General features: G+C 46.4%; 1 protein-coding gene across 2 annotated transcripts; it reads right to left on the minus strand.

Moving 5' to 3' along the window:
- Positions 1 to 211: 211 nt before the first annotated feature.
- On the minus strand, positions 212 to 23,415 carry SLC25A15 (solute carrier family 25 member 15). Of its 2 annotated transcripts, XM_039473291.2 has the most exons (7): positions 23,158 to 23,415; positions 19,929 to 20,053; positions 13,549 to 13,807; positions 7,127 to 7,264; positions 4,841 to 5,010; positions 3,719 to 3,877; positions 212 to 3,117 (listed from the first exon to the last, which is right to left on the minus strand). In XM_039473291.2, the coding sequence occupies exons 2-7, from the start codon at positions 19,981 to 19,983 to the stop codon at positions 2,993 to 2,995; spliced, it is 906 nt and encodes a 301-aa protein (XP_039329225.1). In that variant the 5' UTR covers positions 19,984 to 20,053; positions 23,158 to 23,415; the 3' UTR covers positions 212 to 2,992. The 2 variants fall into 2 exon arrangements, with proteins under 2 accessions (XP_039329225.1, XP_074243909.1); XM_074387808.1 differs by lacking the exon at positions 7,127 to 7,264.
- Between the last annotated feature and the right edge of the window lie 3,955 nt (positions 23,416 to 27,370).

The raw sequence follows: 27,370 nt of genomic DNA on the forward strand, positions 1-27,370 counted from the left end.
TCTGTAACTGCGGTGCACAGAAATCTTTTTGTTACCTTATCTACAGTGAAATTATTTTACATCGGGTGTCTTGCTGACAAAAAGCAATGCTTATTGCAATATAAAACCACTGCCTTGACACACTACTATACAGAACTCTGTGTAACATTCCTGACAGTTGGTTACCAGCATGGATGTAAAGAACTTAAATGAAATTCATCAGACTCAAATATTAAGTAAATAATTTAATGATGATAGAACACTGAAATTTCTTTAGATACAGTATTTTCAAGTTATATTTTTGCCTGGAGTACAGATACAAAATGGCACAAACTGTACCCTGAATTAAGCAAACAGAATGAAAAAAAAAATTCTCCCAACCCAGGCTTCCATTCCCCACTCCCACTTGCCTCAGACTATTTCTATTGAAGATATCTAGTGAAATCTCTAATGGACGGCCTGTGGGAAGATTTCCTGACAACAGGCTAGTTTCCGGGCACTGAGCATGGGACTGTGAGCTCTGAAGCAGTTTAACTCCTGTGGAAAGCCAGTCCCATTTCTATTTTGCTTCAGTCCAGGCCTGGTCAGATAAAAGCACCACTCAGTAGCTACTGACCATTTAAGTATGGGGAGAAAAGCAAAGTAGAAAAATGGTTTTCTCTTAAAGAAAAAGCAAATAGAAGACCAGCCATAATAGCTCTGCAGCACAAGAAACATGACAGGACAGAGGTCTCCTCCCCAGATGTTCCCCAGCATTTGTCAGCCTCTCATATCCCTGACCCTTTGGCTTCTGGCTTTGTGACTACAGTTGCCATAGAAGAGTCATGGACAGCAAAAACCTTAAGGAACCTGGAGGTTTTACACAACATGTACATTCTGCTGACAGAAACACATGGTATGGACTATTATTAAAATTGTTAGCCTGCTTGCACTCAGTTTACAGGCTGCTAAGGAATATTTTTTATTGGGAGAGACCCTATTGGTCTTAGAGCAGCACAAAAGGATGAAACTAACTTTAGTAGTGACAAGAATGACCCTCTTATACCATACGGCCAAAGAATAGCTGCCCATCCCCAAGTCTATGGGGGACCAGATGAAGTATGGGGTTTGGTTGGTCAGTGAATTTTTGGTCAGTGAATACATACATATGGCTTTTCTTATGTTCCATTGCTTTATAAAATCACATCCCATATACAGTCATTATTAAAACTGACTGCCAGTACCAAATGCAGAAGCTTCCAACACTGTAAAACCATGGCAAGATGGGCTTCAGGATGAGTCAGCTCTACCATTAAGCACTGAGTTCTTTCTAGTTCTGTCAGAGAGGATTTCACCCACTGTCACTCAATCACCAAATAGGGAACAAGGCTTCTCTTGGCTTTGGCTCTCACTGTTCCTTGGAAGGCGTTCTGATTGGTGGAGGCAGAGCAGACAGTGAGTGGTCCAAAGTGGATTGATGGCCCCAAATGAGCCAACAGAACACCCGGGAATCCTACCCAGGCCAGGACCCAGAGACAAAAGGTAAGCGCTGTTGCTAGCCACATGGGTCTTTCATCAAAGCACAGTGGTACCGCCTACCACTCTTCAGTCTAAAGCCCTTCCTCAATCTAAAGCCCAAGAGGGGAAGTTCTTTGGGAGAGAAGGGAAGCTGGTAAGGCGGTGCTGCTTCCCAAAGGCCTGATCCTCCAGGCCACCCCTAGCAATACAGTCAGTGTAGAATACGATCCCACCTAGAAAATGAATGGCACTATTTTAAGAGTAGAGCATCTTGGGGAAATCTAGGATGCCTACTCTGAAACTTTTACTCAAGTGTGGAAGCCACACTAGCATGCAGGTAGACTGTCTTACAAATCTAGATAGATATTTTCATTTTCAAGCACCCCATGAACTTTTTAAAAAATTCAACCACTGGCTGGGCACGGTGGCTCACACTAGTAATCGCAACACTTTGAGAGGCCGAGGCAGGTGGATCACTTGAGGTCAGGAGTTCAAGACCAGCCTGGCCAACATGGTGAAACCCCATCTCTACAAAAAATAACAAAAAAAAAGACTGGGTGCATTGGCTTATGCCTGTAATCCCAGCACTTTGGGAGGCCGAGGCGGGCAGATCGCCAGGTCCGGAGTTCAAGACCAGCCTGGCCAACATAGTGAAACCCTCCTGTCTCTACTAAAAATACAAAAAATTAGCTGGTCGTGGTGGTGGGCCCCCGTAATCCCAGCTACTTGAGAGGCTGAGGCAGGAGAATCGCTTGAACCTAGAAGGGGGAGGTTGCAGCGAGCCCAGATCGCACCATTGCACTCCAGCCCGGGTGACAGTGTGAGACTCTCTGTTTCCAAAAAAAAAAAGAAAAAAAAAAGAAAATTTTAGCTGGGCATGGTGGCACATACCTGTAATCCCAGATACTCGGGAGGCTGAGAGAATTACGTGAACCTCGGAGATGAAGGTTGCAGTGAACTGAGATCATGCCGTTGCACTCCAGCCTGAGCAACTGAGCAAGACTCCATATCCAAAAAAAAAAAAATCAACCACTTAGAATAGTACACACATTAAGTAGACCCTACATCTAGAATGGGTTAAACAACCATTTACAAGCATCTTCATAAGAAATATCACCTCTGGGTTTTTCTGATAATATTTGAAATAATAAACATGGAACCAAACTGTATTTCCCTCAACACATAACTGTCCAGATTGCATGTACAAGTAGAGGTCTACGTAAAAGCCCTGACAGAACTATATTCAGCCTTTTGAATTAGGTGCATAAGGTTACTGCTCTATTTTACCAAGGGCAAGAGCAGTGACTTTTCTATTTCAGTACAATTTTGGGCAGAAACGGTATGATGCAAAATAGAGGTTCTTCCATAAAGTTTAAGATGTAGGGTCTAAGGGAAGACAAAAAGCAAAATTCTCAAGAAATCAGAATAACTTCATGCTGGTCTTGTACTCCAAGAAACCCTGAGATGAACTGTAGTCCTCAGACACCTGCGCCTGGCTCAGGCCCACCAGGACACTTCAGTATGCTTCCACCTGGCTCATCATTAACTTCCTGCTATATTCGTAGGCCAAAAAGAGTGCTCCATTAGCAGGGAATGCGCGAATCATAGTAGGCTTTAGTCCGGAATATAAGGCCATTATTCCTAGAAGATAAAAGGGCAATCAAAAAGACTGCAACAATCCCTCCTTTGGGGATCCCAATGCAGCTGCACAGCACAGGGTATTTACACATGCAAATCCAGACAACAGCGCTAAAACCCATGTCATAGAAGGACACATTTCCAGCTTTCCCTAAATAGACTAACAAGGACAAGCATCAGGTCTCCTGGGAAAACTGACTGATGCTCAGGTAACACACCAATTCCATGCTTGATTAACTCTTGGTACATGGATGGGGCAGAGTTGAGGCTGAGATGGCCAGACAGAGGTGGCAGCAGCTCTGCAGCTTCATCCGGGCAGTGACAAGAGCACCAACCTTGAAGTTGGAGACCTGTTTATACTATTAGTACTGCCCAGGGTGGTTATGAAGATTGAATTAGATGAGGGAGGTGTAAGTCCTTTGTAAAACTTTACATGTTATACAAATATAAGGGAGTCTATTACAATGAGTAATAGACAAGGTATCTGTGCTCTATTTGAGACACAAAGTTTCTGTGTTACTGTCCTCTTTTTACAATCAAAACAAGTTCGTATCTGAGATGTTAAGATGTATACTAGATGCTGGCAAAACAGGTGTTTACTCACCTTCGTTCTTCACAACATTTATAAAGGTTCCGATAAATCCTGCCTGTCTTCCAGACATGGAAAGGACTTGAATTCTGGATTTGATACAATCCACTGGGTATACCGCAAGCCAGAGGCAAATCCCACCAACTCCACCACTTAACATTAAAGGCACAGGGCCTAGAGAAAAAAAAAATAGCAAATGGTATTTTGTCTCAAGAACAGCTGATGTGACACTTCCAGAGGTCTATGTAGTAATGGCTGCAGGTAGGTGAAAACAAAAATGCTAATGCTGCAGAATACAATTCTCTGAGGAAACTGTCAAAGCTCTTGTTACCAAGCTCTAAGAATACAAGGTTTTGTTTGGTAGCCCAGGTCTACCCCTGGGTCTTGCCAAGTACAAGAAATCCTAGTGAGGATTATATTTAGTTTGGTCACTGAGGTGTTGAGGGCTGGCCCATGGAAACCAGCAGGCCTCCAGCTGGGTGGCAACCCCTTCCAGTAGGGAGAAGACAGGCCAAACACAATCTATGGCTTTTTTCAACTTTCTCACTCTTAAGTATTTTAATAGCCCTGATTCTTCCTTTAGTATTAAAAGCCAAAGTTGTTTTTATTAACACAGCAGTTAAGTCTGGGAGCTTGACTAATCCCAGAACAGACTCAACACACTGAGGGAGATAAGAAAAACTCACTCACTTATGTGATCCCAACATTGCATGTAGTTGTACCAACCAGCTAAACATGGTAAGCTACAAAGAACTATGGTTTTCACTGCTCTCAAAACACTATTAAGATGGTCAAGTATTAAGCTTATTTCAGGATTATTTATAGGTGATTCCCCAATTGGGAAAGTAATTTCTGGACTACTTCTCCCATAAAATAGATCCAGAAAAATTAAACTTGCAGTAAGGAAATTTGGGATGTACTGCTACAACCCCTGTCCGAAGGAAATTATGAAACCTGGAGGGTGGGTGCTATCAACTGCCTGCCACCACGTTATCTTCTGGCATCCAGAAGCTTCCCTGTGCCAGATGGAGCCACCAATGTGGGGAGGAGAGCGTAACGAGCAGAGAGTGCACAGAAACCACACCTTCAGGGAGCAGATGCCATCATACTCCACTGCAGTCGTGCAGACACATTTACCTAGTTCATCTTTTGATCTCCCTGATGCAAAAAATGACCGGCTCAGTTCATAGCCACCGAAGAAGAAGAAATAGCCCGGTACTTCTCGAAGTAAAGTGCTTGAGAGTCCATGGTAGAAGCCCAAGGGGCCATCCTTCCTAAGGATACTCTTGATGACAGACCACACGGTACTAGGAGGGGACACAGAGAGACAGACTCAGTTATAGCAGGTGGGAAGGAAGAACGGACAAGGGCATTTAACAACCAATTCACAAATCTGATCAACCACTAGTAAGGAAGAAGCTGATTTCATAAATGAAGAGCCAGGAATTGAGACTAAAAGGCATCTTCTGTGGGAACGACATGTCTCAGGCATAATTATAACAAGTTTTGTCACCTAAATTATTGGTAAAGAAATTTTATTAAAATAGAGGCAGCGTTTCTACAAGTCAGATTATCAAAGATATAAAAGCTAATACACATTTTTTCAGTAGTGGATAAATGAAAACTACAATTTATTTATAATAAGGAGTTGTATGAACTCAGCAAGCATAAAATGGCATTGTATTGCCTGGTCCCTTATAACCGTGATTCCTATTTCCTCAATCTCTGATGTGTTTTTGGGAAATCTGTTCAGGTATTTATAGGGTTTGTTTTAGTGCAGAGAAATGAATGAAGCAGTCAATGTTATTTGAAGGTAAGACAAATTCTGAGAACAAGTTATAGCACCTGTCATGCAGAAGCATCAATAATTTAGTTCTCAGAGGAGCAGGGATGCAGGAGAATTCTAAGCAGATCACAGCCCTGCTCCTGTAGTGGCCGGAACATAGGACACTTTGGGGGGCTCCCGGGGCAGCTTTATCCCTGCTAAGAAGAGGCCAAGAAATCACAGTCTGTGCAACTTAATGAATCCCCCTCTCCCCACTTTGTCCTCAGACAGCAGGGGACTTGGCTCAGATAGATGAAGGATCAAGTCCCAAGGTAATAAAGGCTACAGATGTTTAATAACTATTTTCCTTCTGAGAGCTTCAGAAGGCGCGGTCAGGTATTCTCCATTAGCCAGCCCTTTCTGTAGCATGGCTACATGGAATGTAACAAAGTAATCCAGTTCAACACAATTAACCTCCCTTCCAATCCAAGTCTTAGCCCCAAGCTATCATACTATGTCTTGTGTGAACACTGCTAGACCTCAAATACAAAGTCAACTGATAATTCAAGGCATCCATCTGCCTAAGTCCTTTGGATACAACTATTACTATCTTTGAATTACCTTCCAAGGTAATTACTTTCAAGGGACATGAGGGCAGCTTTCTGGGTGCCGTTAATACTCTATTTGTTAATCTAGACACAGGTTACAAAGGCACATAAATTGTGTCACTATTTATAGAACTGCATACTTGTGACTTACATGTGCATTCATGATACTATGTGTATATTTCAATAAGTTTTAAAGACTTACACTCTTGGACTTGTAGGCAATGAATGTTAGATTCAAGTTGGCTGTAATGAATCTCAAGGGTGCAGAAAACAGGGCACTCTTCCAAATCCCATTCTCACTGAGTGCGGACTGATCCCTGAAAATGGTCAATTTATCTACTGATTTTTTCCAGCAGATTTATAGGCTTTGAGTTAACCACAGCAATATCCCTGCTCAGAACTCAGCCAGATGTCAAGATAAATATGCAAGTTTTGCAATTAATAAAGATAATACTTTCCAATTCAAGTAAATCAAATTGTGTATGACACAGCACTCTCAGAGGATGAGAATCTGTTTTCAAGACTGAGCTAGACAGTGATTTAATCATTGAAGAGTAGCTCTGCTTATAAAGGTACTGATTAATGTTCTCAGAACTTTGCAGGTGCACTTGAAGGACTAAGGGTAAGCGGGGCAAGGAAAGTTACCTCCAGGATCTGGGGCAATCAGCCTGAATACCCATGTAAAACCTGGGAGTGAGCATCAAATACTCATCTCAGAATCCAAATTGGCACTTACAGAGGCTCAGGTCTCAGGCCAAGTTCAAAAGCCACCCACCATGTACCTCCAAAAATGGTTGAAGATCATGCCTTATGTTTCCAAGAGGCCAAAAGGGTGTTAAGCTCCTGGCTTCTCCAGTTCTAGGAGATGGGTGGTGGGTCCAGTCACAGACAATCCTTTCAGAAAATCTCTGACTGATATGGGAAAGCATTCTATAAACAGTATTTTGGAGTAGGTAAATCGGCTTCCACATCTACCACAATATAAAATGAAAAAACACCCAATACATTAGGGCAATAGAGACCTGATGTTTTTGCTCAAGTGGCACTTACTTCTGGCTTTTAGCTATCTTTCCTGATGTCTCCATCTCGTACATGGTCTGCAGCCTGCACTTCACGAGCTCTGTGGGGCAGAGCACCAGTGCAGCAAAGGCAGAGGCAAAGGAACCAGCAGCTGCGTTCTGCAGATCACTGAAAGCACACAAGCAGACAGCTACCCCTCAGTTTCTTCATTCCTTTAGCACTCACCACATGGATGGCCCTTTTGTGATAATGCAAGGTAAGGAGCCAGGCGTTAGGGCATGAACCTGTGAATTCAGCTACTCAGGAGGCTGAGGTGGGAGGATCACTTGAGCCCAGGTGTTTTAGACTGCAGTGCTATGATTGTTATCTGTGAATAGCCACTGCATTCCAGCTTGGACAACACAGAGAGACCTCCGTGTCTAAAAAAAATGATGAAAGGAAGAAAACTTGCATGTGCTATTTTATCTGTGGATCCCACAACCCTGTGAAGCAGACAGCAGTACCCCAATTCCCTATGGGAAGTGACGCTTAGAGGTGACACACAATGTGGCCAGTCACACAGCTACTAAGTGGCAGTGCTAGGATGTGAAATCAGGTCTTCCTGACTGCAACATCCATATTCTTATTACACATGGTGCTATGGACTGACTTTTGTCCCCCCAAGATGATGGTGTCAGGAGATGGGGCCTTTGGAAGTAATGAGTTATAGATGAGGTCATATGGGTAGGGCCATTGTGATGGGATTAGTGCCCTTAGAAGAAGCAGCCAGAGAGCTGGCTCACTCTCTGCCATGTGAGGACACAGTGAGAAGATGGCTACATTCAAATTAAGAACAAGCCCTTGGCTGGGCGCGGTGGCTCAAGCCTGTAATCCCAGCACTTTGGGAGGCCAAGGTGGGTGGATGACGAGGTCAAGAGATCAAGACCAACCTGGTCAACATGGTGAAACCCAGTCTCTACTAAAAATACAAAAAATTAGCTGGGCATGGTGGTACGTGCCTGTAATCCCAGCTACTCAGGAGGCTGAGGCAGGAGAATTGCCTGAACCCAGGAGGCGGAGGTTGCGGTGAGCCGAGATCGCACCATTGTACTCCAGCCTGGGTAACAAGAGCAAAACTCCGCCTCAAAAAAAAAAAAAAAAAAAAAAAAAGAACAAGCCCTCACCAGACAGCAGATTTGCTGGAACCCTGATCTTAGACTTTTCAGGCCCTAGAACTGTGAGAAGGGTTTGTTTAAGCCACTGTCTGTAGTATTCTCTTACAGCAGCCAAAGCCAAGATATATCGTGACATGACAAAATAAAACTCCACAAAAAAACCTAAAGGAAAGGAGGAAAGTATTACCCATAGCCCCCCATTGAAAAACATGCACTATTAATACTTCAGTGCATTTGCTCTAAGTTTTAAATAAAACTAGGTCCTAAGGCCATCCCTACGTGCCCACAGTCCAACCTGGAGCAACCAGATGTGCAATATAACTGTCACAGATGAAAACCCAGAGTAAGCTTTTAACCAAAAGTTGCTGCATCACAAAAAGATTTTCCAGTTCAGCTGATGACCCACCACCTCTGCAGCACAGAAGAGGGTAAAATGGTGCCACAGGACTGGGTGAAGCTGGTACAAGTCTGCAAGCTCGACGGTATTAGGTGAAATGGCTAAACTGGAAATCTACACTAGGCAGAGGGATAAATGCACACAAATACAAAAATAGAAGCATTCACCTCACATATGGATTTAGTACCAGCAGCCAAAGGTCACCAGCAGGGCTGTGAAACTGGAATCCAGTAAGAGTTCAGGAATATGGGGAGGCCAGGCATGATGGCTCATATCTGTAATCCCAGCATTTTGGGAGGCCGAGGCGAGCAGAACACTTGAGGCCTGGCCAACATGGCAAAACCCTATCTCCAGTAAAAATACAAAGTTAGCGTATTTTTGGTGGTGCATGCCTGTAATCCCAGTTACTCAGGTGGCTGAGGCACAAGTAGTACCTGAACCGGGGAGGCGGAGGTTGCAGTGAGCTGAGATGGTGCTACTACACTCCTGGGTGACACAGTGAGACTACTTCAGAAAAAACAATAAAGAATATGGGGAAAGGTCTGAGAAGCTTTTCAGAAGAAAGACTTCTCTGGGAGTTCATGGTTCATGGGAGTCAAGAAAGATCCCTTCCAGCCCCAGAAGAGTTTTGTGTCACAGGATCATGACTGGCATTTGGGCTGGGACAATCCTTCATTGGGCAGGAAGGACTGAATTGGCTCCCTGACACCCATTCAATGCCAGCATCGTGCTCTCACTCAACAGCCAAGATCACTCTCACAGGGTTCCAAAAACCTCCAAGGGTAGGTGGGAATCTCCTCGGCTAACTACCTAGGTAGAGATATAATCCCCTAACAATTTTTCTCTAAACTGTGAGCAAAAGTATAGACAGTGCTACCATATTCAGGAGTACTAAAGTTTTACCAGTGTTACAGATTAGTATAAAATCAAGGTAGTCCCCAGTCTTGGCCCTGGTCTGCTAGTCCCTGGTGGTCCAGCTGCTGTGCCATGGCCAACTGCAAGGCGGGGGTTCCCAGAAGCTAAGCTGGCCTCAGATACACCCAAGTCTTTCAGAAGACTTGGCTTAGAGTGGGGGTTTCTTTCAGGATGAAGGCATTGCTTGCAGTATGGACTTCCTATTGATGTTAGAGAACTAAGACTAAAACCATTGGCCGGGCGCAGTGGCTCAAGACTGTAATCCCAGCACCTTGGGAGGCCGAGGTGGGTGGATCACAAGGTCGAGAGATCGAGACCAACCTGGTCAACATGGTGAAACCCCGTCTCTACTAAAAATACAAAAAATTAGCTGGGCATGGTGGCGCGTGCCTATAATCGCAGCTACTCAGGAGGCTGAGGCAGGAGAATTGCCTGAACCCAGGAGGTGGAGGTTGTGGTGAGCCGAGATCGCGCCATTGCACTCCAGCCTGGGTAACAAGAGTGAAACTCCGTCTCAAAAAAAAAAAAAAAAAAAAAAAAAAGACTAAAACCATTAAGAAAGAACCAGGTACACAAATGTACTTGCACACACTCCTATGGGGTGTAGAAACCATCCAGTGCCGTCCAGACCACTCCTTTCCCCCACTTCACTCCTTAGCAGCCTGTTAGAACCAAAGCTTAAAATGGTTTCTGCTGTCTTTCAGCCAGCCTCAGATCCACAGTTGGCCTCCCTCAGGGACACTCTGTTAACCTGCTGACAGGCAATAGTCTATTAAGGGTATTAATCAGGGTCTGCCAGGTTTTCCAGGACAAAGGTGGCAGTCAATAAATGTAGAAGTCTATTGAGTTTAAGATATAATAATGCTTAGACATCTGAACAAACACCAAGCACATTATTATAGTGCAAGGACATGGCCAAATCAGATATGCAGTGGACTTTGGCTTTCTAATGAATACTTTCATCAACTGGTACACAGAATGAGGTGCATGGGCCCCTGGTTCTGTATGTAGTATAAATGTGTAGAACTGGAATTGCAATGGTTATAGGTATAGGACGGGATTTTTTTTCTAAGAATTAACCGTTCGTCATCTATTCAACAAACATGTACCTGAGCAATCCTGCTGTGTAAGACCCTGTCCAGCCAAACATCTAAGTAGAACAACACTTTGGGACATGTTGAAACCGGGAACAGACAAATATTTACAATGCGATTGCAGAAATTCACCACAGGCTCTCACAAGCAGCTCTTTCCTTTCACTGCCCCCAATTCATTTTCTCTCTAAAACTGACCCTTACAAAATATTCCAGACCCCCAACTCGGGTCTGATGGAAAGGAGACTGGGCAGGGGCTCGGAGGACATGAGTTCAAGTCCTTAGCGGGGTGACTATGAGCATGTCAATAGCAGCACCTCAGTTCCTCCATCCATAAGAGAGAGGTAACATCTGCCTTGCTGCTCTCACAGGATCACGGTGAGGGCTATGGAGACACAATATACACGTCAGAGCTTTGTAGACTCTAAGGGAGCATTTCCCCAACAGGTAAGAGGCAAACACTTCCTCAGGATGGAAAAAAAAAAAAAAAAAAAAAGGCCCCAAGCTCAAAAAACATGAGTGCTGGATTAGATAAGGTTAATCAGGATGGTTTCTTTACTGCAAAACATCCAAGTATCTTTTTTCTTTAAGAGACAGAGTCTTCCTCTGTTGCCCAGGCTAGAGTGCAATGGCATCATCTCATTGCAACCTCCACCTCCTAAGCTCAGGCAATCCTCCCATCTTAGCCTCCCCAGTAGCTGGGACCACAGACATGTGCTACCACGCTCAGGTAAGTTTTGTAGTTTTTGTAGAGATGGGCTTTTGCCATGTTGCCCAGGTTGGTCTCAAACTCCTGGGCTCAAGTAATCTGCTCACCTCAGTCTCTCAAAAGTGCTGACACTACAGGCGTGAGCCACTGTGCCCAGTCTTAGGCATCGTTAATGAACTAAATAACACATACATTACATGAAATAAATGTACCCAGAGTGATTCTTCATGAGAGAGACACTGTGACGTATTTCCCAACCCTTTCTTAAGGACCGTAGCAATTCAGTGTTCTGAAAGCAGTGTGGGGAAATGCAGCTATAAGGTATTAGATTGTTCTCAGCAGAAAAACAGTATGCTCTTACCTGTCCTTCACTTTGTTCACAGGATAAGGAAACAAGAAAGTGGAGGGGCAGGCAGGGCCAGATCCCCAGTGGTTTCACTCATGCAAGACAGAAGTCACTGTCTATCCTGTGGGGGGAGAGGCTGCTTTGCTCAGAGGACAGAGGTCTTCTCCAGAATCTCACGTGGCTGCTCACTGCTTCCCTGTCTTCTCTCCCCATTTTGTCCTTTGCAAGAAAACTGAACTCAAGTCCAGGCCTTCTCTAATAGAGTATCTCTTCTTCAACAAGGAAAAAACTACAGTCACCTGTGGTTTTGCTTCTGTTCAGTCTCCATCATGACATGCCACACTCTCCAGGTTTGTGCCCTGCTCATTTCTTTACTGCCTTCCTGCCTACCCTTTCTGTGCTGGAGGGTCATCCCATCCACGCTCAGCCCTCCTCGCTATCTACACTGTCTTTGTGGGCAATCATATCCAGTCCCAAGCCTTTAAAAAAAAACAAGCTCTACCCATCATGGTGGAATTCCTGCTTATAAAAGGCTACACCCTCAGACCTCCAGGCACCTCCAGAGAACACTGCTGCACACAAGGAACCGAATTCAGTTGCTTGGGTCCTGCAGCTGCAATCGGGTTTCGAACTCCTACTGAAATAACTGAGACTGTCCTTTGCAACCTTGAAACTTATGTCATAATTTTACGTGATTTAAAATAAATCAATGTTCAAAGGAGGGAGAGCTAAGCATTCCAGTGGTTTCCAAATTCTCTTCAGTCTCTATATAATAAACACCCAAGGCAAGACCAAGCACGAACCAAAGTCTCACGTTTTTGGGAGATCTGGACAGAGAAAAGTGGATTCCCTGGCGTCTACTCAGACATTTCCAACCCTTCCTAAAACTCCTCAAATCTGTCTGGCTCAGACAACCTCTTCCAATGCTCTCCGCATTTTGCTAATGAAAGAAAACCTAAAATGTGGATCACAAGCAGCATCTATGGTTTTAGTGCAGCATGCTTGCTGACTAGAGGTAGCACCGCCAGCAGCATTTGAACGGCATTCTCCTGAAGAAAATGGAAACAGAAGGGCAGTTCGTTCTCAGTGCTGGATTACGAGCAGGTCTCCTTCGTGGAGTGCATGTGTGGTTTCCAAGTTTTATATGATGGCAATGTGTAACTTCATAAATAAAAGGAAAGCAGTTATATTTTTAAAAAGGAAATGTTCTGAGAACGTTAAAAAAATAAAAAATTAAAAAACAACAAAAAAAGAAAAAAAACTAAAAAAGGAAATGTTCCTCCACATAAGGCATCAGTAAAATTGTCACCATACAAAAGATTAAAAAAATTTTTTTTTGGTTATTATTATTATTATTTTTTTGAGACAGTGTCTTGCTCTGTTTCCCAGGCTGGAGTACAATGGCAGGATCTCGGCTCATTGCAACCTCCGCCTCCCCGGTTCAAGCGATTGTCCTGTCTCCGTCTCCTAAGTAGCTGGGATTACAGGCACATGCCTCCATGCCTGGCTAATTTTTTTGTATTTTTAGTAGAGATGGGGTTTCACTGTTTTCCCCAGGCTGGTCTCAAACTCCTGAGCTCAGGCAATCCACCCGCCTCAGCCTCCCAAGTGCTAAGATTACAGGCGTGAGCCACCGTGCCTGGCCTGATTTTAATTTCTAATTTTTATAGAGATAGGGATCTTGCTATGTTGCCCACGCTGGTTTTGAACTCCCAGCCTCAAGCCATTCTCTTGCCTTTGCCTCCCAAGGTGCTGGGATTACAAGCATGAGCCACCATGCCTAGCCAGTTTTGTGTTTTTTAAAAAACAAACAAAAAAAGTGTCTGTCCTTGATTCACCTCAGCTTTGCCTGCTTGTCCAATCCAGCCACCTTCCGTACCACCTGCTGGCAGAAGCCGTAGCACATGAAGAGGACGGAGTTCTCAGCGATGTTGGCGATGAGTGCTGGGCTGGTCCCCTTGTAGAAGCCGCGGAAGCCCACCTGCGAATAAGTCTTCAGGCAGCAGTCGGTGAGGCCTCGGTACAGCTCAGGGAACGTCTGCATCTTTACTTTCATTGTGTCGAAGGGCTGCCCAGTCAGTACACATGCTGTGCCCCCTGGAATCAGGACAGAAGACTGCTCTAATATGAGGCTCTGATTCTATTATCCATGGAAAGAAGGCACAGGCAGCCTACCCCAAAACTTACCTCTGCTTCACTTCTTTTCAACCTCTTTTCCTCTAAAACCTTCCAGCCATGTCCAGTAAACAATGTATAGCAGGTCCTTAATGTGCCCGGCACCTAAATCCCACCCTGAAGGAGCTCCTGCCAGGCAGGGGAGAGAGGCAGGCCTGGGATGCAACAGTGCAGTAAGCATGCAGGAGCCTGGGCAAGAGGGTCAGAGGAACTACGGCTTTGCTGCGAGATCCTGACAAGCCGTGTAACTTCTGGCCTCAGTTCCTCATCCATGCCACCTCACAGGGTTAGCACGAGGATTAAATAAAAATGGAGAAGACAGGCTTAGCACAGCGCCAGCTACATAAGTGGTTAATAACCAACAGCTACTGTGTGCGCAAGAGATGGAAGCCACAGAAAGGGAGGGGAAACCTGGGAAGTCTTCATCACTCACTTTGCCTAATGCCCAGTGGGACTGATCAGACCCGGCGCCATGGAAAGGAAACAAGGAGTCTGGCTATTTAATCCCCGAAGAGCGAAATATTTCACTCCATAGAAAAATCTCTTTCATTTGAACTCTACCAATTAATAACATGTATTTAGATAGAGAATGGACTCAAATTTATTTAGTTTAAATCCTTTATTTATATACTTTTATAAGAATATTAAGGCCAGGCGCAGACAGAGAGAGAGAGAGAGAGAGAGAGAGAATGAATATTAAATACAGCAAAGTCTACATTGCACGAAACCATTTCTTTTTCTTTTTTTTTTTTTGAGATGGAGTCTCACTCTGTTGCCCAGGCTGGAGTACAGTGGTGCAATCTCAGCTCACTGCAACCTCAGCCTCCCAGGTTCAAGCAATTCCTGTGACTTAGCTTCCCAAGTAGCTGGAATTATAGGCACCCACCACCACACCTGGCTAATTTTTATACTTTTCACAGAGATGGGGTTTCACCATGTTGGCCAGGCTGGTCTTCAACTCCTAACCTCAAATGATCCTCCTGCCTCGGCCTCCCAAAATGCTGGGTTTACAGGCATGAGACACCATGGCCAGCCACATGAAATCATTTCAATAAAAATTCTAAAGGGAAGAAAAGGAATGAACTGTAACCACCCTACAATATCCCCAGACCCTGCAGTAGGGTCAGCATCGTGGAAAGTGCCAGTGGTTAGTGCTTACCATCTCCCCCTGAACCGGAGAGGAGCTCTTAACGCTTCATCAAAATGCAAAAGAAGGCTTACAGAAAATATTTCAGAAATCAACTTCCTGACTTTGACATTATACATAGTTATTCCATCTAAACTCTGGAAAGTGGAGTTGGGGAAGGGACATTAAGAATAATTCTCAATTATTTATTTGCAAACAAGCCAATACTTCCAAAGATTCTGAAAACTGCTTGATTCGTTTTTAAGCAACAAGCAATATGATCTCCGTGATCCCATCATTACTGTTCTTCCAGGAGAGGAATGACACACTTCTGCCTTTAACTGCGAAATGATCCCCAATTCTAAGTTAGTGAAATATAATTTAATATAATTTTACTATGATTAATTCAGAGTCATTCTCTTCCAGGTGCTGCTGGGCTAGGATAAAATGAGATCTGAATTACATTAAAATAATTTAATTATTTCAAGAGAAGTGACAGAATGTTTTAAGTGGGTATGTCATTTAGATAACCTAGATGCAGATAAGCTGAATAAAGCATTTAATTCAGCACATTAATATTTTAACTGGATGATCCCGAACAGTTCAGGCATCACAGGTTACTACGATACACATTTGCTGTCTATCTGGGACAGTTATAATTCCAACAGGGAGAAGGCAGGAGGCTAATGAATATACCAAATGTTACGGGGTAAGCTAACTTAAGCTAACTTCCCATGTAATTTTACCACAAACGACATGGTCGTGGCACTCGCTGTGCCCTCAAGTGAGAGAAGACTGTTCTGAACACCAGTATCAACCATGGAGCCTGACACCCAGGATCTATCAAGTCCATAAAGCCATGAATAAATGACAGAGATAATATTTCTCCACTTGCCTAGAAGTCAGACTTCCAATCTTATTCTCCTTAAAAGACAAGTAAAAACACTCTTTAGGTGGAGTGGTGGCCAGCCAAGCATCTTATTCTGCAGGAGAAGCACTCAGACTATGTCATACCTGACACTTTACCAAGGGTGGTGGTTTGGATTTTCAGTCCTTGACAGAGTCAGCAAATTACGAGATATAGAGGAAATCTATCAGGGCAAGGACAGTGTCTCAGGGAAGAGACAGCTCTAAAGAGGCCAGACAGGTGAGAAGAGAAAAGCAGATGCACACCACAGAACTGGCCCACCTAGGCAGAGGTGAAGTCCTCACACCCCTCTGGAGGCCATCCATAAAGGTTCAGTTTAACAGGGAAGGGAAGCACATCGTTTTCAAGAAACTGCAAGCAAAAAAGGTTTGGGGTTGTTTTTAATTTTGGCATTTGAGGGGATAAACTTCAATGATCTGAAATGCCACATTCTTCAACTATGCTAAACAAGGTACACTGCAACAGTAGTCAAAGTAGTGACTGCATCACTTTAGAGTTGTGGAATGACTAACTCTTAAGGTGGTACCAAGTTCCTCTTTAAGACTATCTAACTTTTGGAATCCACGCATCCCCATTTCAATAATTATCTAATTACCTAACTAAGTTCTTCAAATCCTCCTTCATCCTGGCTGTCTAGGGCTCTAGATCTCTTACAACCACTGCAGATAGGGATCCCTGAGAACTTCCCAGCACTTTAGAGTAGACGACCTGGCTGAAAACCTATGTGGTGGGGGGAACTTTGTTTAAAAAAAAAAAAGAGACACACAGAACAACACAGACTCCATCGACATCACCTCGGGCGGCAGCTGGCTCTGTGCTTAGAGTCAGATCACTTCTGTGGGTGGCCTCTGCCGCAAAACACTACAGGTCCTCTGCTCCTATCAATAGCTGACAGAAAAATCCCAAAGTCCAGCAAGTTCCACATCCAGAGAGCCAGGGCGGCAGAGTCTGCAAACCAACCCTCACCACCAGAGCGCTGTAGACACAGTACGGAGTATTAAAGCAGAGACAGAAACAACACCAGACAAGGGACCCAGGGACCACGGTCCTGCCCTGTCTTCACACCATCTTGCTGTGGAACCTTGAACAAATCTACTGCCCCTCTCTGGGCCTTTTTCTACGTATTCAATGAACATTCGAGCCATCGACATCTAAAGCCCTCTCTAGCTCCAGCATTCAAAGACTCCAAGATCCTCAAAAGTGGGAATCTACTTTCATTTGCATTCTGTGAGGCTCACAGTAGAACAGAGGTTTTGGTGTCTGTCACTAATAGGCACCCCCTCTCCCCAGCCCCAACCTATAGATCGCGTCTTGCTCCCCCTCCCCAACATACCCGCCCAGGAATGGCCTTTGTTGTCTTCAGAGGTTGTACTACCCATAGCAGCTCTATCTCAGTGAGGGGCGTCCCTGTGTTGCTGCCAGCACAGGGAGAAACACCAGTCCAACAGTGATGGGGACAGTAAGTGTCAGTACATATAAGGGCCCAATACATGTTCAAAACATGCCCACCAGCAAATACCAGGCCCACAGCCATACTGTTGCAATTTCTGTCTTTCAAACTAAGTGTAAATTCTAAATGTGGTACCAAATACCAGTATGCACATAAATAGGAAAAGAGAAACTTTTTTGTTTTTCCCTGGTGGATTCTTGCTCTGTTACCCAGGCCAGAATGCAGTGGTGCAATCCTGGCTCACTTCAACCTCTGCCTTCTGAGTTCATGCAATTCTTCTGCCTCAGACTCCAGAGTAGCTGGGGTTACAGGCATCTGCCACCATACCTAGCTAATTTTTGTATTTTTAGTAGAGACGGGGTTTCACCATGTTGGCCAGGCTGGTTTTGAACTCCTGACCTCAAGGGATCCACCTGCGTCAGCCTCCCAAAGTGTTGAGATTATAGGCATGAGCCACCATTGCCCAGCCAAAGGTAAAATTTTTAGTTCTATCACAATAGGTTCTAGATCTTCAACAGACTGACTAAAAGACATAAAATGTCAAAAAGTGAGACTCTCTCATGTGGCTAAACACCCTCCTACCGCAGAGATAGAACTGAGCTCAAAGAGCATTCATGTGCTGGTGAGAAGCAGCCAAGGGCAGGCAGATGGTTGCACCATTCTGAGGGTCAGCGTCCTCCCCAGTCTGGTGTGGCGGGAGGCGGGGGTAGGGGGGTGGGGTGGGGGCGGCCTGGGACGCTGTAGCCTAAAGGCATGCAGTGGACAAGAGACTACTGGGCGGACCCCTGCCAGCCTTCAGTTCCCTGAGTGTCTGGGGTCTGCCCTGGGAGAAGTGCTCTTGCCCAGGGCTCCTTATCAGCGACTACGATGCGTTCTCTCCAGTCCTCCTCATTAGCATACCTTGGCTGACCTTTGGCTCATGGAAAAACACTTGGCACTTCTCCGAACAATTTCTTTTTCACAATTGAGCAAATGACTGATTAGGTGACTACACTCATGACCATACGCATCTGCTGGTGGTCGGTGGAGAGCTGTGCTGGATAATGAGAGCACTGGGCAATGACTCCTCTTGCCTCCCCAGTCCAGGGAACTGCAACTACTATGAGATCTAGGAGGCCAGGGTAGTCCAGGGTTTCCCTCTGGGCAATCAGCATTCCAGCCACTCTTCCTGCTTCTGGACTCTGGAGAACTAAATTACCACCATGCACTTCCCATTCCACCACACGCCTCAGCCTGAGGGTCTTGCTCTTCCTGCATGTTCAAGCTGATCTTTTTTTTCGAATTTTTTTTTTTTTTTTTGAGACAGAGTCTGACTCTGTTGCCCAGGCTGCAGTGCAGTGGTGTAATCTCGGCTCACTGCAATCTGTCAAGTGAGTTCAAGTGATTCTCCTGCCTCCGCCTCCCAAGTAGCTGGGATTACAGACACCTGCCACCGCGCCCAACTAATTTTTGCATTTTTAGTAGAAGTGGAGTTTCACCATCTTGACCAGGCTGGTCTTGAACTCTTGACCTCATGATCCACCCACCTCGGCCTCCCAAAGTGCAGGGATTACAGGTGTGAGCCACTGCACCCAGCCTTAAGCTGATCGAAGGAGTAGCCTGCACAGTGCCAGCACTACCCCCTTGTCACAGGCAGCACCTCCCTGTGCCAGGGGAGCCTCAGCCTGCCCTTGGGCTCAGGCCCCTAGGCTCAGGTTAGCTGACATTCCCAGCAAATCCTACAACTTCTCCTCTCCTTTCATGGCTCTAAGACACAGTCCATTATCAGTCTCATTTTTAAAGACGTTTCTAAAGAGTGTCCTTTCTTTCCCAACACTAGCAGTGACAGTAAGTGATGTTTCCAGGAGACGCTACAGTGTTATTTTTGCACTACAAGGGCTCTGAATACTGCCAGGCTTGAAGTGAAGAACCATGCCACCTGCATATCCCAGCCAGGTGACAGTGGACAAGGGGTGTTTTCCAGCTGTAGTGGCACATTCCACCCCTCACCCTGACTCAGAAGGTATTTACAATAATGGACACTCCTCCACCTTCTGCCACGCTCTGAACAATACTACACTTCCATCAAATGCATTCATCCCAAAGTAAAGCACATCGCTTCTGGAGGGAGAAAGGTAATATTTTCATACCACTTTCATTTGATCTCATTTAGAAGGTGCCTGAGGAATGGAGAAGACGGGGTTTTCTCTGGGATTATAGTTAGCCGTTGCTTAATGATCGGGACATGTTCTGAAAACTGTGTCATTGCACAATTTTGTCATTGTGCTATCACAGACCATACACACCGACCCTAGATGGCATAGCCTACTCCACACCTAGGCTGAACGGTGTGGCCTGCCGCTTCTAGGCTATACACCTGCACAGCATGTTACTGTACTGGATACTGTAAGCAACTGTAGCACAATGGCATTTGTATATCTAAAAGTTTCTAAACACGGAAAAGGTACAGTAAAAATATACTGGTATCATCTCATGGGACCACCGTCAGATATGCCGTCCATCACTGACAGAAACATGGTTAGGTGGCACATGACTGTACCTGCAGCCCCCGCTGTGAGGTCAATGGCAGCCTGGATAGCAGGATTGGACTTCATGTTTGCCCACTCTTCTGCTGGTTTCCGTGGAAGGCAGCTCTCTAGAGCTTATGACAGGCACCACATATCCCTGGGAGAAGACAAGAGTTCACCATTAGTCCAAGTCTGCGGCTTCCTGTTCTCTAGGACTGCAGCCAAATTACTGAACCTAAACTTCTGGGAGCCATGAACTGGGCTCTACATTGTTCCAAAGGAAAGGGGCACAGGGTATCAGTGCAGCTTAGCAATTGCCCTCTAGAAAGCTCACAGATCAAAAAGCTTCCCTGCGTATCAATGCAACAGCCACCCGCAGCACTTCAACCAACCTTTCTGAAGACTGAAAAAATGAACACCAAATAACTAAACCAATCACGGATGTACCAAACCACATCAGACTTGTATTTTAAGAGGCCTACATTAAGCCATCAATTGAACAGGCTCAGTTCTAAGTTCAGACAGCAGCCTGTGCTGGGTGCCTCAGGGGATGTCACAAGACATTAGGACTGGAAAGGAGTGCTCAGGCAGCCAAGGATGGGAGCTTCACCCGGGATGACACACGCCTTGGTGAATGCCTGCTCTACCTGTAGCGTGGCCCCTTTGGCCTCTACAGCTGGGAGTCCTCATCTGTACAAAGTGAATAATAAAAACATTATCAAATATGTCACAAAAAGCCACAGGGGACCAGTGGGATGCGCCACTGTGCATAGCATCAGGTGTTCTTAGAACAAGGCCCTACAGAGAGCACCAAACATGTTCCTATCACCATACTCCACCAGCCCTTCAACTGTAAATGTGCCTGACAGTTGCCTGGGAGCCTTGCTAAATAAAATGCAGCTTCTAATTCAACAGCCTTGGATGGGACCAGAGATTCTGCCCGTCTTGATGAGCTCCCAAGTGAGGTGGCAACTGCCAGTCCACAAACTCACACTTAGAGATACAACACCTGAGCCATTGAGTCCAAATTGCTTGATAACCTAGAGCACTTCTTAAATATCCAAACTGCCAGGACTTTCTTCTGGAAATCTTGATTCAGTATGTTTCGGTCGGAGCCTTGGATGTGGGGAAAACTAGAATTTCTTTCTCTCCCTTTTGACAAAAGTCAACTACTGCTGAGGCAGGGGCTTAATAAATGTTGACTAAAATGTCCAACTCAACAACTAATCTGTATAATTTTCAAAAGGTGTCACTTATTTGTGAATAATAAGGAATAATTATTCTTCATCACACTGAGGAGCCCAGTGACCCGTTGTGCTGGATGAGAGATGAACACCAAGTACCTAGTACCTTCCTAACACCAATGTCATCCTGACTGTCAACAGAAGACATTGTCCACGGAGAAGTTTTTTCAACTTCTTGAAGCATTTTGCCAATGATCAGACTTCAGTATCTTCCTTTATTTACAAAAAACTTAAGGCCAGTGGCAACAAAGGCACAGTACTTAATAAAACAACTAAGTTAGAAGTGCAAGACACCGATTTATATGCTGTTGATAGATTTGGAGAGACAGGGCCATTTACTAGGCTGAAAAGGTCATGGCCATCTGGTGTCTTCCTAAAAAAGTTTATCAGGGTCCTAATCCCTTTCCAGAAGGCAAGGGGCCTGGACTGAAACAAGGTCTTACCCAAGGCCACACAGCTAGTCAGTGACAGATGATTCAGTTCAAAGTCCTGTCCTTTCAGGTCTGTGCCTCCTAACCAACACTTAATCTGACTATTTCAACCTGGCCAGAAGCAACATAAAACACCCAACCCTGCATTTTAGGGGAAGAAAAAAAAGGAGGCAACTAAGACGACAGATGGGCAAGTCCAGTGAGGTCTCCCAGATAAACCTCAATGCGCTTATTTCTTTTGGCACAGACACTTCCTTCTTCACTTTGAAGGAAATTCACATCACATTGCACTCCATCTGTCCATGTGAATTCAACCCCCTTAGGTGAGCCAAACTTAAGCACATTAAATTCTACAAATAGGCCGTGCATGGTAGCTCACACCTGTAATCCCAGCACTTTGAGAGACCGAGGTGGGCATATCACCAGAGGTTGGGAGTTCAAGACCTGCCTGACCAACATTGAGAAACTTTCTACCAAAAATACAAAATTAGCCAGGCGTGATAGTGCATGCCTGTAATCCCAGCTACTCAAGATGCTGAGACAGGAGTATCGCTTGAACCCAGGAGGTGGAGGCTGCGGTGAGCCGAGATGGCGCCATTGCACTCCAGCCTGGGCAACCAGAGCGAAGCTCTGTCTCAAAAAATAATTAATTAATTCTACAAATAGCCACTAGTAGAATTATTAGGATAGAAAACGACGATGGGTACTAACAGATTCGCTCAGAAGGAGTAGGCAACTAATTCACATTGTGTGTAGCTCTGGCTCGGAGAAGACATAGGGCTTGGAGGAGGCAAGACTGTTCGGCATGAATTAATTTATGAGCTTGCTGTAGCACTTGGAATAGAAAAAAGAATCTTTTCAGTGCCTTTGACCCCTCTCTCAAATTACACCACGGTGCGACTGAGGAACAAGAGTGCCGACCACCCATCCTTCTCGATCCTTGGGGAAATTAACTTTTTTGGAGCTGAGTCAGTAGATGAGGCTGCATTTTCCACCAGGGAACACAAACTGCTGCGGGAAGATCCCAGCTTCTGGCTAAAGCTGGGCGGTAGCAGGCGCCTGCCAGCTCGCCATCCAGTCCCCAGAGCCCGGGCTGTAATGCGCCGGGATGCAAACCAGTTTTGCCGCCAAGGACCCGGCTAGGCGCGTCTCCTCCCGGGCCAAGCAAGGACAGGTTAAAAAGACGACTTCCAACTTTCTCTGCCCGGCGCTGAACGCTCTCCGCCCCGGCCCAGCCGCCCACTCTCGGACAGCCCGCGAGTCTCCATTCAGAAGCCGCTCCGTGCTGCCTAGCGCCGGCGCCCCGGCAGCCAAACGACACGACCTGGGGGCAAAGGCGGACCAAAGTTCCCACCAGGTGGGGACACTGCGGGAAGAAGGCCCACGACGCCGAGATCCTCCGGCGACCCCGGCGGGGCACCCCGGGACAGGGAGGGGGTGCAGGGGCACGTGCGCGGCGGCGCTGGCCGCTTCCCCAGCCGCCAGGGAAGGTCACGCCGCCCGGACGCCGCGGCCCGCCCGGAGCCCCGCTCCCTCCGCCCCGCGCGCTCCCCGCAGCTGCAGGCGCCGGGCCGGGCTGCGCTCACCTTCGTGCCGGCGTGGCCGCGTCCCGCTCAGGTTCCGCCGCCAGCTCTCGGCTCCAGGTCGCCGGCCCGGGGGGCCACTTAACACCCACGTCGGCCGCGGCCGGCCCTCCGCCCCGCCCCCCGCGCAGGCAGCCCCGGCGGCCGCCCCGCCAAGCTCAGGAGCGCCCCTGCGGCCGGGGGGGCGGGCTGCGCAGGGCCGCGCCCGGGCCGGGACCCGGAGCCGCCGCCGCCGCCCACCGGCCCTGCCGCCGCCCCCCGCACGGGAAGCGGAAGTGGGCGCGGGGCCGCTGCGCGCCCAGCCCAGCCCGCCGGCCGGCGTGGCGCTGCCGCTGGCCGGAGTGAAGCCGGAGGGCAGGGCCTGCGGTTCCGGGAACGGTCCCGCCTCCGGGCTCCCCGAGACCCTCCGTGAGACCGGACCCTAGTTAGCCCGCAGGGCTGCGGCTGGGAATGTCAGTGCTTGAGAGGACTAATTTTTTAGTTAGTTTGACCTTGTTGGGCGGCTAAGACCTTATTTATAAATTATATTTGAGTACAAAATTATACTCGGGATTCAAGGCCCTAATACAAAATCCAATTGAGTATGAAAATACAGGAATTCGCCGGGCGCGATGACTCACACCTGCAATCCCAGCACTTTGGGAGGCCGAGGCGGGCAGATCACTTAAGGTCAGGAGTTCCAGACCAGCCTGGCCTACATGGCGAAACCCCATCTCTACTAAAAATACAAAAACTAGCCAGGCGTGGTGGCGTACCTGTAATCCCAACTACTCGGAAGCTAAGGCAGGAGAATCGCTTGAACCCGAGAGGTTGTGCCACTGCACTCCAGCCTGGGCGACAGAGCAAGACTCAAAAAAAAGCTATTTCCCAATCCCCCTCTCCCGAGGAAATCCATCTGATGCCATTTCTGCAGGTGCACTGATCTTGTGGTCCCTAACGAACTATAGGTTATACCTGTGATTCTCTGGCGTTTTGTTAAACAAGTGAAAGTATTCAAAGAAGCTGTTGTTTGCCCAGAGTAATTTTCTTTAATGCTCTAAGACAAAGGGTCAGAAGGGTTTTGATCTACTTTAGACAGCCACTCAACTTAACATTCAGCCAACACCTTCCCGTTGCCTTGGTTCAGCCTTCGTGTATAGATTTTCATTTTCAACCCTATTTCCTTCCTTAAAAAGGGTGTGAGCCGGGCATGGTGGCTCACACCTGCAATCCCAGCACTGTGGGAGGCCGAGGTGGGCGGATCACCTGAGGTCAAGAGTTCAAGACCAGCCTGGCCAACATGGTGAAACCCAATCTCTACTAAAATTACAAAAATTAGCCCATCGTGGTGGCGTGTGCCTGTAATCCCAGCTACTCAGGAGGCTGAGGCAGGAGAATCGCTTGAACCTAGGAGGTGGAGGTTGCAGTGAGCCGAGATCGCCCCACTACACTCCAACCTGGGTGACAGAGCAAAATAAACAAACAACAACAACAACAACAAAAAAAAACCAGCGTGTGGTGACACAGGTCTCTTGTCTCAGCTACTTGGGAGGCCAAGGCAGGAGGATTGCTTGAGGCCAGGAATTGGAGGCCACAGTGAGCTATGATGGCACCATTGCACTTCCGCCTAGGTGACAGAGAGACCTCATCTCTAAAACACACACACACACACACACACACACATCTTCCACATGGTGTAATTTTCTTTTACAACTTCCACTTTGTTTGGATGTGCTGTTGGATTCTTTTTCTTTTTTTCTTTCTTTTTCTGAGACAGAGTTTAACTCTTGTTGCCCGGGCTGGAGTGCAATGGCATGGCCTCAGCTCACTGCAACCTCTGCCTCCTGGGTTCAAGCGATTCTCTTGCCTCAGCCTCCTGAGTAGCTGGAATTACAGGCATGCACCACTATGGCCAGCTAATTTTGTATTTTTTAGAAGAGACAGGGTTCCACCACATTGACCAGGCTGGTCTTGAACTCCTGGCCTCAGGTAATCCACCTGCCTCGGCCTCCCAAAGTGCGGGGATTACAGGTGTAAGACATCTCACCCAGCTGTGCTGTTGGATTATTACCTATGTTATTTAAGTGATTTGATTGGCGTTAGTGCTTAACAAGAATGCACACCTGAAGAGACTCCCAGGCTGTAGTAGATGCTATGATGGGATCAGAATGCCTGGTAAATGGGCACTCATCAGAATCAGCACTTTAGAACTCGGGCTTCTGGGCCATAATCAAGTCACAGTAACAAGCCAGGGAGTTGGGATGACTTGTTCAAAGTGATGGGGAATGTAACTAATTGGAAGCAGATCCAGGAGCTGAAATTACAGTTACAGCAGCCTAAAGGGGTTGAAAATATCACCTGGTCCAGTGGCTTTTACAGCTTAGGAGAATGAGACCCAAAAAACCCTGATTAAGGACAGACTTGGCTGAGTGCAGTGCTCACGCCTGTAATCCCCCCAGGTTGGGAGGCTGAGGCAGGAGGATTGCTTCAGTCCAGGAGTTCCAGTCCAACCTGGGCAGCATAGTGATTCGACTGAGCCAATTTGTCAAGATGGGGGAATTGCAATAAAATAGTTTAATTCACACAGAGCCAGTGGTACAGGAGACCAGAGTTTTATTATTACTCAAATCAATATCCCCAAGAATTTGGGGACTGGAGTTTTTAGGGATAATTTGGTGGGTAAAGGGCCAGTGAGTGAAGGGCTGACTGGTCAGGTTGGAGATGAAATCTTAGGAGTCTAAACTGTCCTTTTGCACTGACTCGATTCCTGGGTGGGGGCCACAAAACCGGATGAGCCAGTTTATCGATCTGGGTAATGCCAGCTGATCAATCCATCAAGTACAGGGTCTGCAAAATATCTGAAGCACTCATCTTAGGGTTTACAATAGTGACGTCATCCTGAAGAGCAATTTGGGGAGGTTTAGAATCTTGCAGCCTCCAGCTGCATGACTCCTAAACCACAATTTGTAATCTTGTGGCTAATTTGTTAGTCCTACCAAGGCAGTCTAGTCTCCAGGCAGGAAGGGGGTTTGATTTGGGAAAGGACTGTTGTCGTCTGTTTCAGAACTGAACCATAAACTAAGCTCCCAATGTTAGTTCAGCCTACACCCAGAACAAGGACAGTTTGGAGTTTAGAAGCAAGATGTAGACAGTTAGGTCAGATCTCTTTCACCATTATAATTTTCTTGGTTATAATTTTTAATTTATCTTGGCCAGGCGCTGTGGCTCATGCCTGTAATCCCATCACTTTGGGAGGCCAAGGTGGGCAGATCATGAGGTCAGGGGTTTGAGACCAGCCTGGCCAACATTCCAAAACCCTGTCTCTACTAAAAATACAAAAATTAGCTGGGTGTGGTGGTGCATGCCTGTAATCCCAGCTACTCAAGAGGCTGAGGCAGGCGAATTACTTGAACCCGGGAGGTGGAGGTTGCAGTGAGCCGAGATCTCACCATTGCACTCCAGCCTGGGCAACAGAGTGAGACCCTGTCTCAAAAAAAAAAAAAAAAAATTTTTTTTGCAAAGGCAGTTTCAGTGAGCCCGTCTCTACTAAAAAATAAAAATAAAAATAAAATAATAATTTTAACCTGGTGTGGTGGTGCGTGCCTGTAGTCCCAACTACTAGGGAGGTTATAGCAGGAAGATCGCTTGAGCCTGGGAGGTTGAAGCAGCAGTGAGCCATGTTCATGCCACTGCAGTCCAGCATGGGCGTCTGAGCAAGACCCTGTCTCAAAAAAAGAAAAAAAAAAGGAAGGATCCTGTTATAGATTAGATAGATTAGAAAGAGCACTGGACTTGGGGCCAGGATGTTTGTGGAAGTGTCCCTGTGTAACTTTTAGTGAGTCACTTAGCCTTTTGTAAACCCCAGCCACAGCATAACTGCATCACCGGTTCCTCTGAACCGCCTGCACCCCATCAGCCTACTGGAACAGTCCACCACGCAGGGCGCTTGATACTCTCCTCCAGCCATTGGCCCCCAGCCGATTTGTCTTATCTTCCTCAAGCCCCTTTCTCTCCTGTCCTCACAAGGGCTGTTCCAAACTCTCATGACTCCCAAGCTTTCCACATTTCTCCTCTCCACGCCTCCCCTGTGCAAACATCAGCCTGAATTTGTTCTATAAGAAACCATCGGAATTTTGCTCTGATTTTTAATCCCTAATCTACCTTTCTTGAGGTTTTTTTTGGACAAACTCTCATTCATTTGTCTTCTGTCCAACTTACTTGCTGTGTTCCCTTGCCT

The sequence above is a fragment of the Saimiri boliviensis genome, chromosome 16 (assembly GCF_048565385.1).
Source record: "Saimiri boliviensis isolate mSaiBol1 chromosome 16, mSaiBol1.pri, whole genome shotgun sequence".
NCBI classification, from domain to species: domain Eukaryota; kingdom Metazoa; phylum Chordata; class Mammalia; order Primates; family Cebidae; genus Saimiri; species Saimiri boliviensis.